The sequence below is a fragment of the Nyctereutes procyonoides genome, unplaced genomic scaffold (assembly GCF_905146905.1).
Source record: "Nyctereutes procyonoides isolate TBG_1078 unplaced genomic scaffold, NYPRO_anot_genome, whole genome shotgun sequence".
NCBI classification, from domain to species: domain Eukaryota; kingdom Metazoa; phylum Chordata; class Mammalia; order Carnivora; family Canidae; genus Nyctereutes; species Nyctereutes procyonoides.
The window spans coordinates 39,135,157-39,151,902 of NW_026575043.1; the positions used below are offsets into that span (position 1 = coordinate 39,135,157).

General features: G+C 39.8%; 1 protein-coding gene across 1 annotated transcript in view; it reads right to left on the minus strand.

Moving 5' to 3' along the window:
- Window positions 1-6,879: 6,879 nt before the first annotated feature.
- The window catches only part of SLC5A1 (solute carrier family 5 member 1), a 72,712-nt gene continuing 62,845 nt past the window's right edge, over window positions 6,880-16,746 (minus strand). Inside the window, exons 14-15 of the mRNA XM_055323362.1 lie at window positions 15,696-15,801; window positions 6,880-8,926 (exon numbers count right to left, since the gene is read on the minus strand). Coding sequence (XP_055179337.1) covers window positions 8,709-8,926; window positions 15,696-15,801 — 324 coding nt within the window. The 3' untranslated portion in view covers window positions 6,880-8,708. The remainder of the gene's footprint in view (window positions 8,927-15,695; window positions 15,802-16,746) is intronic.

Genomic DNA, 16,746 nt, shown 5'->3' on the forward strand with positions numbered 1-16,746 from the left:
TCAATATTTCAGTGACAGTCAACATTCCCGTAGTGTCTTTTTCTTGATTCAGTGCTTGTTGGGTTGCTATAAATTTTTTACTGTTTCCTGAGTTCTCCCAAAATTGGTTCCGACAGCTTCTGTGCATTGTTCAGTGTTTCTATCAGGAGGTGAGAGCTTGGAGTGGCTCACTCCACAATTTTGCTGATATCACCATTTTTATGATATCATCCTGATTTACTTCTCTTTGAAGAATGTTTATATTCTTTGTCATCTTTCTCCTAATAGTTTTTCTCCCGTTTTGTTGTTGTTGTTGTTGTTGTTGTTGATTCACAGTAATCTCTTAATACTCTGGCCATCAATTGTTGGCTTTCTTTGTATCACTTCCTCATTTATGTTCTGCCTACTTTTTTTCTGGCCTTCTGGTGAGATGGATGTTGGACTTCCCGGGTCTTATGAGTTTTATTTCACAGCTCCCATCACTTTACCTCTTTTTAGTACATTTTGGGATAATGCCTGGGCTTCATATTTCCATCCACTAAGTCCAGTGCTCTCTAATTTTGCTATTTAGCCCATCCTCTAAGTATTCTATTTCAACAAGTTAAGTTTTCCTTTTCAACATCTTCGAGTAGATAGCATAGTGAGGTATTTTTAGAACTAGAACTGTGGACCCTGGCCCTGGAGTGATCTGCACTGGCTGGCATATGAAAAAGAGGGATAAGGAGTGTGAGCCTATAAATATAGCTTGCATTAACTCACATCAAGTTCATGGTACTGCAAATGCATTCTTTAAAATTATAGGCTGGGAAACTTGGTTTTTTTAAATTATTTCAGTGAAAGTAAAATATCTCACTTGGGCCTGAAGGCTCTGAGCTTTGGTTCACTGATGGAGAAGTAGCTTCAATTACCAACCCAGATGCAGAACTTTGGATAAGGGATTTTCAAACATAACATTGCATATTAAGCTTAACTTGGAATTTTCAAAATAACAGGAATTCTGAGACTGCTTCTCAGACCAGCCTGGATATTAATCCCTTTACACACACTCTCTGCTTTCCTTGGAGCCCCTAACAACCAGAAAACATCTTTATCCATGTCCTGAGTATCTTGAAAGAGTCCTCATGGAAGAATAGAAGCTATTTTGAAGAAAAAAGATACATTTCTATAACTATTTGGTCAGGAAGAAATATCCACATAAACCAAAACTGTGAGTATAGGCTCTAGAGACAGACCCACCATGAGCAAAGCAATCAACTTCCCTGAACCTTCACTGTTCATCTGAAAACAAAAACAAAAAATGCTTAACTCACAGATTCAAACGTTACAAATTTATAATATTTGTTAATATAAATAAATAGGTACTCAATAGATGTTGTCTCCTGACTTATCCACATCCCACCCCATTCCAGGATATTAAGAAATGAAGAAGAAACATTGTGTTACTGTTGGAAGGCTGCCTTGGGAAATTCTGTAACATGAACAAGGGATTGTCATCCTCTAGGCCATGACCACCAAAGTCTATCCAAGGTCCTTGGGTACGTCCCTAAATCTCTGAACCTCAGTTTGCTTCAAATTACTTCATGGAACTGTTGTAAAGATTAGGTGGTGTCATTTGATACTTCCTATAAGGTCTGGCTCATAGAAGATGCCAAATAAATGTTAGTGCTTTTCCCCTCATACTCCCCCATCTGCAAAAAATTCCACCTGTAAAACTGACTTTGAGGGCCAACATGTGTATAGTACATGAGTATAAAATATAAAATAAAAGTCAAGCTGGTAAAGTGTCAAGCCTTGGCATCTAGGAGGGAGGTCATAATTAAGCAGGTAGGATCTAAAGCTAAGGGAGGTAGATTTTTCTGACCTTGGCTTGGTAATGTGCCTCAACCATACCCACACAACTTTGGTTTCAGAAAAGAGCTTTGGTCCTGATACATCAATAAAAATCACAAAATGGGGCCGGAGAAAGAGGCTCCTCCATTTCTGCCTACCTTGGTGATGAAATGAAACCTCTTTGGAAATTAACTCTTGAGTATTTGTTTTTAAAGTGTGGTTCCCAGAACAGTAAAATCAAATCACCTGGGAACTTTTTAGAAATGCAAATTCTGGGATGCCTGGGTGGCTCAGAGGTTAAGCATCTGCATTTGACCCAAGGCATGATCCTGGAGTCCTGGAATTGAGTCCTGCATCAGGCTCCCTGCATGAAGCCTGCTTCTCCCTCTGCCTAGGTCTCTGTGTGTGTGTGTGTGTGTGTGTGTGTGTGTGTGTGTGTGTGTGTGTGTGTCATGAATAAATAAAATCTTTTTAAAAAAGAAATGCAAATTCTTGGGCCCCACTTCAGATCTACTGAATCAGAACATCTGGGAGTAACCCCGGTAATCTATGTTTTAACAAGCACTCCAGAGGATTCTGATATAAGCTATCACCTGAGAACCATTGCTTTAAGCCCTTTTTCTGATTCCTAAATGCATGTGTACATGCTGCCAGCACTCGTGTAAGGAAGGTTCCTTTTACCAGGTGGGCATTTGCTACCAGTTTTTCAAGCAGGGTTGAATTTTATCAAATCACATATTCTTTAAGTTGCTTTTAGGACTACAAAAACTAAGTAGGTCAGGAGTTCAATATGGAGCTCTGGGACTAAACAACACTCACCCAGTGACAGTCAAGCAGCACTGGTGCCATTAATCTCACCCACACTTCCCTTAATTCCATACTAATCTGTCAAAGCAACGGCACTTCATCCAAATAATTGGGAAGACAGTTAAGAAACTGACTCTTCCTCAACTAAGTGCACATGTTTTCCTCCCAAGGTCTGCCTTTGTAAATCAGGACAACCTGTAATGCATCTTTTAGGAGATAGTGATTTCCACAGCAGGAAAGAGTAGGTTCCATTGAGTTCCAAAAGTAGAAATTCCTTTAAGTGAACACCTATGCCTAACTCAGTAACATAAAAGAAAGCAATGCTCCCAGGTAAATCAAAGGCCCCTAGGGCAGCCCAGGTGGCTCAGTGTTTTGGCGCTGCCTTCAGCCCAGGGCCTGATCCTGGAGACCCAGGATCGAGTCCCACATCGGGCTCCCTGCATGAAACCTGCTTCTCCCTCTTCCTGTGTCTCTGCCTCTCTCTCTCTTTCTGTGTGTCTCTCATAAATAAATAAATAAATCTTTAAAAAAAATCAAAGGCCCTAGGCTAACTTCATTCTGCAGGAAAGGAGGCCTATCTTTTCATTTGAGGAGATTCTTTTTAAAATAGCCATCTATATTCAAAGATGACTTTTCCCCTGAAAGGATATGATTTTTCAGTTCCATAAACTGACCATAAGAAGAAGTAGCTCTGTTCCCAAATACTCATCTTTCATTTGAGGAAAAATATAGTTCTCTGTACTCCTGAAATTATTCTACTATGGTTTCACTCATATGTGGAACATAAGAAATAGTGCAAACGACCATAGGAGAAGGAGAAACTGAATGGGGAAAAATCAAAGGGAAAAATAAACCATGAGAGGCTCTTAACTGGGAAACAAACTGAGTGTTGTTGACCGGGAGGTGGGTGAGGGATGGGGCAACTGGGGTGATGGGCACTAAGGAGGGCACATGATGTGCTGAGCACCTGGTGTTATACTGTATGTTGGCAATTTTAAATTTAATTAATTAATTTAAAATTAATAGAATATTAAATTAATCCATTAAATTAATTAGTCTATTGATCTATTAAATGAATATATTTAATAAAAATTTTATTGGAGTTCAATTTGCCAACATATAGCATAAGACCAAGTACTCATCCTGCCTAGTGCCCCCCTCAGCGCCCATCAGCCAGTCACCCCAACCCCCTACCAACCTCCCCTTCCACCACCCCTTGTTCCTTTCCCAGAGTTAGGTATGTCTCATGTTTTGTCACCCTCACTGATGTTTTCACTCATTGTCTCTCCTTTCCCTTTATTCCCTTTCACTACTTTTATATTCGCCAAATGAATGAGACCATATGTCTGTCCTTTTCCGATTGACTTATTACACTCAGCATAATACCCTCCAGGTCCCTCCATGTCGAAGCAAATAGTGGGTATTTGTCGTTTCCAATGGCTGAGTAATATTCCATTGTATACATAGACCACACCTTCTTTACCATTCATCTTTTGATGGACACCAAAGCTCCTTCCACAGTTTGGCTAATTGTGGACATTGCTGCTATAAACATCGGGGTGCAGGTGTCCTGGCATTTCACTGCATCTGTATCTTTGGGGTAAATCCCCAGCAGTGCAATTGCTGGGTCATAGGGCAGATCTATTTTTAACTCTTTAAGGAACCTCCACACAGTTTTCTAGAGTGGCTGCACCAGTTCACATTCCCACCAACAGTGCAAGAGATTTCCCCATTCTACACATCCTCTCCAACATTGTTGTTTCCTGTCTTGTTAATATTCCCTATTCTCACTGCTGTGAGGTGATATCTCATTGTGGTTTTGATTTGTATTTCCCTGATGCCAAGTGATGCGGAGCATTTTCTCGTGTGTTTGTTGGCCATGTCTATGTCTTCCTCGGTGAAATTTCTGTTCATATCTTTTGCCCATTTCATGATTGGATTGTTTGTTTCTTAGGTGTTGAGTTGAAAAAGTTCTTTATAGATCTTGGATACTAGCCCTTTATCTGATAACTCATTTGCAAATATCTTCTCCCATTCTGTAGGTTGTCTTTTAATTTCGTTGACTGTTTCTTTTGCTGTGCAGAAGCTTTTTATCTTGATGAAGTCCAGATAGCTCATTTTTGCTTTTGTTTCTCTGGACTTCATGGTTGGATGTTGCAAGAAGTTGCTGTCGCCAAGTTCAAAAAGGGTGTTGCCTGTGTTCTCCTCTAGGATTTTGATGGAATCTTGTCTCACATTTAGATCTTTCATCCATTTTGAGTTTATCTTTATGTATGGTGTAAGAGAATGGTCCAGTTTCATTCTTCTGCATGTGGATGTCCAATGTTCCCAGCACCATTTATTGAAGAGACTGTCTTTCTTCCAGTGGATAGTCTTTCCTCCTTTGTCAAATATTAGTTGCCCATAAAGTTGAGGGTCTACTTCTGGGTTCTCTATTCTGTTCCATTGATCTATGTGTCTGTTTTTGTGCCAGTACCACACTGTCTTGATGACCACAGCTTTGTAATACAACCTGAAACGTGGCATTGTGATGCCCCCAGCTATGGTTTTCTTTTTTAATATTCCCCTGGCTATTCAGGGTCTTTTCTGATTCCACACAAATCTTAAGATGATTTGTTTCAACTCTCTGAAGAAAGTCCATGGTATTTTGATAGGGATTGCATTAAATGTGTAAATTGCCCTGGGTAGCATGGACATTTTCACAATATTAATTCTTCCAATCCATGAGCATGGAATATTTTTCCATCTCTTTGTGTCTTCCTCTGTTTCTTTCAGAAGTGTTCTGTAGTTTTTAGGGTATAGATTCTTTACCTCTTTGGTTAGGTTTATTCCTAGGTATCTTATGCTTTTGGGTGCAATTGTAAATGGGATTGAGTCCTTAATTTCTCTTTCTTCATTCTCATTCTTAGTGTACAGAAATGCCACTGACCTCTAGGCATTGATTTTGTATCCTGCCACACTGCCAAATTACTGTATGAGTTCTAGCAATCTTGGGGTGGAGTCTTTTGGGTTTTCTATGTACAGTATCATGTCATCTGCGAAGAGAGAGAGTTTGACTTCTTCTTTGCCAATTCGAATGTCTTTTATTCCTTTTTGTTGCCTGCTTGCTGAGGCTAGGACTTCTAGTACTATGTTGAATAGCAGTGGTGAGAGTGGACATCCCTGTCGTGTTCCTGATCTTAGGGGAAAGACTCCCAGAGTTTCCCCATTGAGAATGATATTTGCTGTGGGCTTTTCATATATGGCTTTTAAGATGCTGAGGAATGTTACCCTATCTCTACACTCTCAAGAGTTTTGATCAGGAATGGATGCTGGATTTGTCAAATGCTTTCTCTGCATCTATTGAGAGGATCATATGGTTCTTGGTTTTTCTCTTGCTGATATGATCAATCACATTGATTGCTTTATGAATGTTGAACCAGCCATTGCATCCCAGGGATAAATTCCACTTGTCATGGTGAATAATCTTCTTAATGTGGTTGGATCCTATTGGCTAGTATCTTGTTGAGAATTTTTGCATCTGTGTTCATCAGGGATATTGATCTATAATTCTCCTTTTGGTGGGGTCTTTGCCTGATTTTGGAATGAAATTAATCTACTATCAGAAAGGGAGTCAGAACATAAAGACTTCTAACTCTGGGAAATGAACTAGAGGTGGTGGAGGGGGAGGAGGGCGGGGGGTGGGGGTGAATGGGTGACGGGCACTGAGGGGTACACTTGACGGGATGAGCACTGGGTGTTATTCTGTTTGTTGGTAAATTGAACACCAATAAAATTAATTAAAAAAATTAATTAATCTATTGGTATATTAAATTAATTAATTTAATAGAATTTTTAATTTTAAAAAATTTATCACTTACTGGACCCTGGTCACCCAAGCAACTTAGTCAGTCCTAAAAAGGCATGCATTGAATGTAAACTCATGTTTAGTAGAGATTTTGAAGTTGAAATCATCTCTTTTCCTCCCTTTTATTCAGGTTGCTAGACTCTATTCCCAACTGTCTTGGTTCCTATTTCCTTTATTTTTTTTTAAGATTTATTTTTTATGATAGACACAGAGAGAGAGAGAGAGAGGCAGAGACACAGGCAGAGGGAGAAGCAGGCTCCATGCCGGGAGCCCGACGTGGGACTCGATCTGGGGACTCCAGGATCGCGCCCTGGGCCGAAGGCAGGCACGAAACTGCTGAACCACCCAGGGATCCCCTGGTTCCTATTTCCTAATCTGCATCTTATGCCAATAAAACTCACTGCACACAGTCAGTATCTGTTTAGAGTATCCAGAAAACAGGAAATCCAGATGTTACATTTTTTAATGTTCTTATTATTATCAAAGTAATACATTTTAATTTATGGGACTAAATGCAGCTTAATATAACATCTGTTTGGCATCTTTCATGTATGTATCTGTCATCTCCTTTACAAAGTGACTTAGTCACACCCAGAGGAGGTAGGTAGATGCTATGAGCACCAAGGTCCCCATTTTTCAAAGAGAAAAATATACAGTTAAGACGAAATAATTTACCACAATATACACAGTGAATCAATGGCAATGCCAGAAATTGAATCCAGGACAATCTACTTTGTGCCTCCTTCATCCACCAGCTTTCAATCCTTTCCCTTTATCTTCTCAAAGCTCAAAAATACTACAAACCCTCGTCTGAAACTGAGTCTGTTGAGTAATGCCAGCCACATAAAATTCTCCACTTTCCCCTCTTCTCTGCCTCACTTAAGGGCAATATGGACGGTGTATCAAATAGTATCTTTCCTTTCACAAAAATGAAATTTAACTTCAAAGTTTGTATTACAACATAACTGAGATTTCACAGGTAGGACTAAAAGAATTTAATTAATTAATTGATTGATTGATTAAAATTATATTTTAAAACTTCTCCCTAGGAAACAGGTTCAACAAGAAATACACTCAGAACAGGGAGTACCTACCCTAACTTTGGTCAATAGATGATGACCAATCAAGATACCCCAAAAAGGAAGGGCTACAGTCACATGAACTCATGGGGAGGAGAATCTTGGGATAATTATTTCTGTGTTTCAGGAGACTGTGGCTTTTTTGAGATGACAGATGCCCCAAGAGGTACATTTGCTCTTTTATGTGACATAGATCAGATCAGGTTCTAAGCTCATATGTCAACATCCACACCATGAGGAAGAGTGGTCTCCGGAAAATGCATTTCAATTGATGAGAGTCACCAGAGTCTGTATTGTGTACAGCCACACACAAGAAAAAAATTAACCAAGGGAAAAGTTTACATAAAAATAATGCAAATATTTATAAATAAGTGTCTAAATCACCCATTTGGTCCATAAGCATTGCTGAGTTCCTAAGACATTCCAGACACATTAAATGACAAAATAAGTAAAATCTCAAACATGAGGAACTCACAATGGACATTTTAAAGAAAACTAGAAAATCGCCTTGACTCAGGATTACCCACTTCCCACACTGGTCTGAGGCTGGTGCCTGCATCCATCCCCTTGGGGTAAGTCCTGCCATCCCCAAGCTTTCTCTTCAAATATCAAAACACCCAGGGCAGGGACCCTATCAAGTTCCCATCTTCAACTTCAATGCATTCATCAGTTTGTCAGATTGGTTCTTCTTGGGCTAGAAAAAAATTGACAGGGATATGATGAGAGGGGAAATTTTTTTCTTAAAAAAAAAAAGATGAAGGGAAAGTCATGAAGGGAAAGTGCCATGAACCAGGGAGACCACAACTCCTAAAATAATATTTAAGAATCACAAACAACACTGACACACTGAATCTACCTGAGGAAAAACTTGCATCACACATAGCAGGGCTTCTTTTTTAGTGTGCCTTTTCCTGGACATGACTGAGTTGGATTTTCCTTCTGCAGCTCTAATATGTACAGCTGAGGATATCACACTGGCCTCAAATACATAAGTTAACAGCAAATTAATGACTTTTCTTCAGCTAGCCTATAATTACACATTTATCAACTGGGCAAAATTTACAACTGACTGGTTTATCACCAGCTTAACACCACAGAACAGAACTAAAGGAGACAGAGTAAAAAGTCTGGCCTTCCTGAACAGAGCCTGCAGCAGAAGGCAAGGCTCAGGCAAAAAATGCATGGCAGAAAACTGCCACAGACAGCAGGATGATGCCATTAATGTTCACTACTGTTCGCCAGAAAGGTTTCTCTGAGGTGTCTGTCATCTTCAGCTTCATAGCTTCCTCCTCTTCCTTTGTCATCTTGGGGCCCTTCTGCTGGTCCAGGCCACAGAATAGGTCATAGGCACGCCTGAAGCATCCTTTTTTCTCCTCAGGAACCTCTGTGTCAAAGAAAAGGTATAAAAGGTTTTAGGGAAGATGCCATGACATGGAACATCTGTCATTCTGCAGACATATCCCAATTTTCTTGTTTGCAGGAGTGGAAATGGTACAAAATATTTGAGTGAACTTGATTATTTATAAGATGATGGTAAAAGATGGATTCTACATCTTTGTGATCAGCTAAATTGAGCTTTATCTCTATCAGGCCAATCCAAATATATCTTGATTTAGAAAAGTCAGACTCAAACAGGCTGGGATGTTAGCATCAGGCTGGGAAACTATGACATTAACAACATGCAAAACCCACCTCTGAAATACATAAACTCATATTTTTTTTTACCACATCACTGGAAAGGTCAGACTTGCACTACTCAGGAGCATATTGGTTACACCTGAAAGTTCCAAAGTCATGGATCCAGCCATGTGGTAATAATTGGTCTGAATACTCCCCAACACAGGGCAGCAAAAATGAAAACTTACAGAGCTTAAGATCTGATGTTGCATATAAATACCGCTGAATCAAACCATCCAATTGGCCCTGCCATTCAAAGTGGATGACCACCAAGGGAACCAATTCTCTCCTCTGAGCCAGTGTGGCATTAAAGGCTAATAAATCTGGGTTAGAATCCCAGGTCTATAGTTCACTAGATATGAAATCAAGCCCACTGTGTTTTCAATACCATAGTCAGAGACTACTTCTCTCCATTCTCCCATTTTTAAGAGTCACAGACTTTTAGAATTGCAAATAACCTTAATGATTAAGCACATATATGTGTCAGAACTGGAACCAAAACTCAGCTTTATGGTTTTGCTAATTCACCTGTCTTATCTTCAAGTGCAGGTAAAATTGGATAAATAATACCTTCTCCATTATAAGATTCTATGAGAGGATGCCCAGTGTGTAGTAGATGTCAAGAGGTATTAGTCTCCTTCTACTCTCTTTTCTTTCATGCACTTAAGAAAGAGAGGCAAGTTTCCTTGTCCCCCTCCACTCCGTTCATTCCACCAGAACAGAAATATAAGAAGTAACAAAAGTTTGGGCTTACTTACCAGCCCAAGGGAGAAATGCCTGGTTGGCTGGGTGGCCTTAAGAAAGTCTATATATCTCATTTTCCCGATCATAAATTTGGAAGAATTATATTTGTATTATCTGCTTAAAAGTAAGTAATTTGGAGTTTTGAGACTCAGTCACATGTCTGAGATAAAAACAGTCACAGATCAGGTGAACACAGAGTTCTGACAGAAACCAGGTAGACAAGACACCTGGTTGCTTTTCTGTGAGGGCTTACTGTAGAGTGAGGGGGGTGCAAATTTTCAGCTCCAAGGTTAGAGAGCAGTGTGCAGCCATATTCATCTTGCCCATCACCGCTGAAAGCCTTCAGGAGGCAAAACAGCGCCACCTAGTGAAGTCTGGAGCCGCTTACTTCAAAAGTTCTGCCTCTGCTCACTGCAGGCACTTTTCCACTAGGGCAAGTCCACCTGAGCATCAGGGAAACAAGCCCCTGCCCTAGAAGACCAGAACAAAAAACTCGTGCTCACCAAGTTTACTGATCACAGAGGGCTTCGAAGCTTCAGCTCTTAGGGAAAAGAATATGTAGCATTCTTTGTATTTTTATTCTTTAGTCTTTTGGTTTTACATTTTTTACTTATTTTACTTTTGTCAATCCTTTGTTGATTTTTATTTTAATATATACTTTATATTATTTTAACTTTTTGTTTCCTTACATTGTAGTGTGTGCCTGTGTGTGTGTGTGTGTGTGTGTGTGTGTTTCTTTCTTTCTTAATTTGGGTTCTAGTTTCTTTTAACAAGTAGACCAAAACACACCCAGGATCTAGTGGGGGTATATTGTTCTTGTTGTTCTATTGTTGTTGTTATTATTATATTGTTGTTTTCTCTTTCTTACTTCTTTTCTTTGCTGGGAAAAATGACAAGATGGAGAAATTTATCCCAAAAGAAACAACAGGAAGGAGTACTTACTGCCAGGGATTTAATCAATAAGGTTATAAGTAAGATGACTGAACGAGAATTTATGGAATATTACTCAGCCATTAGAAACGACAAATACCCACCATTTGCTTCAACATGGATGGAACTGGAGGGTATTATGCTGAGTGAAGTAAGTCAATTGGAGAAGGACAAACATTATATGTTCTCATTCATTTGGGGAATATAAATAATAGTGAAAGGGAATATAAGGGAAGGGAGAAGAAATGTGTGGGAAATATCAGAAAGGGAGACAGAACATAGAGACTCCTAACTCTGGGAAACGAACTAGGGGTGGTGGAAGGGGAGGAGGGCGGGGGGTGGGGGTGAATGGGTGACGGGCACTGAGGGGGGCACTTGAGAGGATGAGCACTGGGTGTTATGCTGTATGTTGGCAAAGTGAACACCAATAAAAAATAAATTTATTAAAAAAGAAAAAAGAAAAGACAAATACCTACCATTTGCTTCGACATGGATGGAACTGGAGGGTATTATGCTTAGTGAAATAAGTCAATTGGAGAAGGACAAACATTATAAGGTCTCATTCATTTAGGGAATATAAAAAATAGTGAAAGGGAATAAAGGGGAAAGGAGAAAAAAATGAGTGGGAAATATCAGAAAGGGAGACAGAACATAAGAGACTCCTAACTCTAGGAAACGAGCTAGGGGTAGTAGAAAGGGAGGTGGGCGGGGGTGGGGGTGACTGAGTGATGGGCACTGAGGGGGGCATTTAATGGGATGAGCACTGGGTGTTATTCTATATGTTGGCAAATTGAACACCAATAAAAAATAAATTTATAATTTAAGAAAAATGTGTGGAGGTTCCTCGAAGAGTTAAAAATAGATCTATGACCTATGACCCAAAAATTGCACTGCTGGGGATTTACCCCAAAGATACACATGCATGAAACGCCGGGACACCTGCACCACAATGTTTATAGCAGCAATGTCCACAAGAGCCAAACTGGAAAGAGCCTCGGTGTTCAGCAAAAGATGAATGGATAAAGAACATGTGGTCTATGTATACAATGGAATATTCCTCAGCCATTAGAAATGACTAACTCTGGGAAATGAACCAGGGGTGGTATAAAGGGAGGTGGGTGGGGGGTGGGGATAAATGGGTGATGGGCACTGAGGGGGGTTAGTGACTGAGCACTGGGTGTTATTCTATATGTTGGCAAATTGAACACCAATAAAAAGTAGATTTAAAAAAATAAATAAATAAGAAATTTTTAAAAAATAAATAAAAGGCATTCAAATTGGCAAAGAAGAAGTCAAACTCTCCCTCTTTGCAGATGACATGATACTGTACATAGAAAACCCAAAAGACTCCACCCCAGGATTGCTAGAACTCATACAGCAATTCACAATGTGGCAGGATACAAAATCAATGCCCAGAAATCAGTGGCATTTCAATACACTAAGAATGAGAATGAAGAAAGAGAAATTAAGGACTCAATCCCATTTACAATTGCAACCAAAAGCATAAGATACCTAGGAATAAACCTGACCAAAGAAGTAAAGGATCTATACCCTAACAACTACAGAACACTTCTGAAAGAAATTGAGGAAGACACAAAGAGATGGAAAAATATTCCATGCTCATGGATTGGCAGAATTAATATTGTGAAAATGTCAATGTTACCCAGGGCAATTTACACATTCAATGCAATCCCTATCAAAATACCATGGACTTTCTTCAGAGAGTTGAAACAAATCATCTTAAGATTTGTGTGGATTCAGAAAAGACCCCGAATAGCCAGGAGAATATTTAAAAAGAAAACCATACCTGGGGGTATCACAATGCCAGGTTTCAGGTTGTACTACAAAGCTGTGGTCATCAAGACGGTGTGGTACTGGCACAAAAACAGATCCATAGATCAATGGAACAGAATAGAGAATCCAGGGGATCCCTGGGTGGCGCAGCGGTTTGGCGCCTGCCTTTGGCCCAGGGCGCAATCCTGGAGACCCGGGATCGAATCGCACATCAGGCTCCCGGTGCATGGAGGCTGCTTCTCCCTCTGCCTATGTCTCTGCCTCTCTCTCTCTCTCTGTGACCATCATAAATAAATTTAAAAAAAAAAAAAGAATAGAGAATCCAGAAATAGGCCATTGACTCTATGGTCAAAATATATTCGACAAAGCAGGAAAGACTATGCATTGGAAAAAAGACAGTCTCTTCAATAAACGGTGCTGGGAAAATTGGACATCCACATGCAGAAGAATGAAACTAGACCATTGTCTTACACCATACATAAAGATAAACTCAAAATGGATGAAAGATCTAAATGTGAGACAGGATTCTATCAAAATCCTAGAGGAGAACACAGGCAACACCCTTTTTGAACTTGGCCACAGTAACTTCTTGCAAGATACATCCACAAAGGCAAAAGAAACAAAAGCAAAAATGAACTATTGGGACTTCATCAAGATAAGAAGCTTCTGCACAGCAAAGGATACAGTCAACAAAACTAAAAGACAACCTACAGAATGGGAGAAGATATTTGCAAATGACGTATCAGATAAAGGGCTAGTTTCCAAGATCTATAAAGAACTTCTTAAACTCAACACCAAAGAAACAAACAATCCAATCATGAAATGGGCAAAAGACATGAAGAGAAATCTCACAGAGGAAGACATAGACATGGCCAACATGGACATGAGAAAATGCTCTGCATCACTTGCCATCAGGGAAATACAAATCAAAACCACAATGAGATACCACCTCACACCAGTGAGAATGGGGAAAATTAACAAGGCAGGAAACAACAAATGTTGGAGAGGATGCGGAGAAAAGGGAACCCTCTTAACTGTTGGTGGGAATGTGAACTGGTGCAGCCACTCTGGAAAACTGTGTGGAGGTTCCTCAAAGAATTAAAAATAGACCTGCCCTACGACCCAGCAATTGCACTGTTGGGGATTTACCCCAAAGATTCAGATGCAATGAAACGCCGGGACATCTGCACCCCAATGTTTCTAGCAGCAATGTCCACAATAGCCAAACTGTGGAAGGAGCCTCGGTGTCCATCGAAAGATGAATGGATAAAGAAGATGTGGTTTATGTATACAATGGAATATTACTCAGCCATTAGAAACGACAAATACCCACCATTTGCTTCAACGTGGATGGAACTGGAGGGTATGATGCTGAGTGAAATAAGTCAATCGGAAAAGGACAAACATTATATGGTCTCATTCATTTGGGGAATATAAAAAATAGTGAAAGGGAATAAAGGGAAAGAAGAGAAAATGAGTGGGAAATATCAGAGAGAGAGAGACAGAACATGAGAGACTCCTAACTCTGGGAAACGAACAAGGGGTAGTGGAAAGGGAGGTAGGCGGGGGGTGGGGGTGACTGGATGATGGGCACTGAGCGGGGCACTTGATGGGATGAGCACTGGGTGTTATGCTACATGTTGGCAAATTGAACTCCAATAAAAATAATAATAATAAATAAATAAATAATAAATAAAAATTTTAAAAGATCACATTTATCTTGATGAGCACTGAGTAATATACAGAATTGTTAAATCACTATACTATATGTCTAAAACTAATGTAACTGTATGTTAACATACTGGAATTAAAATAAAATAAAAATGGTCCTAGCACAACTGGATAATCATATAAAAAATAAAAATAAAATAAAATAAAATAAAATTCCACCCAGTCTTAAATCTGCCCTCTGCTACAGAATTAATCTCTTCATCCACATTAAAACATTCAAAAGACTTCTCATCTATGTCCCTTTTAAATCTTTGATATTCTCACTTAATGTGAAGGCACTTTTGGAAGTAGGAGAAGCAAGTAGCATGTTCCTACCTCCCTGCTCCAAGGAAGCAGGAAAGGTATGTCTTTTCAACAACATCGTCAACTGCCTATGGTTCCAGGTTCCTTCCAGTACATGCAAAGTCACAGGTTTCAGAACTAAGAAGTCTTTAGAGACCAAAGCAGATTGTTTCAAAGATGGGATAATAGGCAAAGCCTCTCCCTTCCTGGACCTCAATTTACGTGTCTGTAAAATAAGGGCATAAGACCAAAAGCTCTCTAGGGCCCTTTCCAGAGCTAGGATTCTATGACATTTCTGATGGCCATTCTCAGAACTTATTCTGCTGCATCTGTGCTCTCCTTAAGATGGAATGATGAGACCTCTGGCCTGGCACCAGATGAAACCACACATGACCTTACGCTCCCACACCTCTGCATACCACATGCCTCCACAACCATCGTCCATGTGTGCTCCAAATGTAAGAAGAAAAGGTTCCAACACACAAGCTGAGGAAAGTTTTTTCCATGATCAGGATAAATCTCTGGATCCTCACTAAGCATTATCTTACTGAACTTCAGAGAAAATTTATTTTCTAAATCCTATGTGGGGATAAGATCCCCAAGAGCCTCTCACCTCTCCTCCTGATGTCACTAGACTCACCATTGCTCAGGTTCCATCTACTTTCAGTTCACAGGCTCTGACTCTTTCCTTCTCCCTGGCCATGCTCCCAAATCAAGTCAGGGTGGCAAATACCCGACTCATACTTACTGCGCACTGTGAACTATGAGGTATAAGGAGGCTGCTGTGATTCTGCACCTTTCTCTTCCCCTTGACCAGGCCTCAGAGTGAACTTCCCAAAACCCACTTATCCATCTCATCTCCCACTTCACTCCTTACTCCTAAAAGAGAGATCTGAGCTTTGATGTAGGCATTTTGCAAAAACTTCAGTAAGGTGGTCTTGCTGTTGGAAGGATAACTTTTTAGGGCTTGGGATAGGCTCCAAATCACAAATCACCTATATCAAGGGTCTCCTCTGGGGTTTCTTGGATGTCCTCCTCTCCAGCATCCAAGTCAATACGCTCCTCTTTGCTGTTGCGTAGGCTCCAACACAGGCGGTAGAGCTGTGGAGAAAGCAAAACAGGTTGGCAGAAAGATCCAAATAGCATATTGGACCAGAAGTTGAGAGAATAAAAAGATGTGCATCAAGAAAGGAAAAGGTGCATCACTTCCTGGAAGGTGTCAGTGGATGGCTAGTTATTGCTCTAGAACACAGTGAACATTGGAGGTGCTCCATTTAAGGCATTCTTTTGGCCAGTGTTTGCTGAATGAAACTCATTAAGACATGAAAACAACAAAAAAGGAGGTACTGTGGTCTCTCAGTACCAACAAAAACATAGATAACAGTTTCCATCCACATTATCTCTAAATAAGTTGAGCACTTCAGTGTAAATTATATGCATGGATATACAAACCCTTATAATATTCAGAGACTAAGAGCCTGCCTTGAATAAAGAAATGTTTGTCAAATTAATGAACTCTTCTTACATATGATAACCAAGTTTGTTCCTTTTAGCTCTGGTGCTAAGAAAGAAGACTAAACACCTATTTGTCCAGACCAGTAGTATAAGAGCAGAGTTTTGTACTATGTGTTTGTCACATTATAAGCAGATAAACTGTAGAATCATGAGTCATATTCGAATAGAATAGAGCTAAAGACACAGTTTCTTGGAAATGAAACCAGAAATTTGAAGAAGTCTGAAAGTCAATGAAATGTATTCATTCCAACTATGCCCTCTTTGGTGACTACCTTGCTTCTCTACTTCAAGAAGAATCATGGAGCTAAATGTGTTTGAGCTGCAATACTTGCAAACACTGAGACATCAGGAATCAGTTAATACAGTGCAAAGAAAGCTATAGACAGATTCAGCCAATAAACATAATGGTGGTTCTTCTGCTATAAAAACAGTCTGTTTGACATTAAGATTAGTCATAGCTTTGAAAATTTGGCAATGAGGTTGAAGGTCTCTTAGGGATTCCATAAATCCCTATATTTGTGTATGCATGAA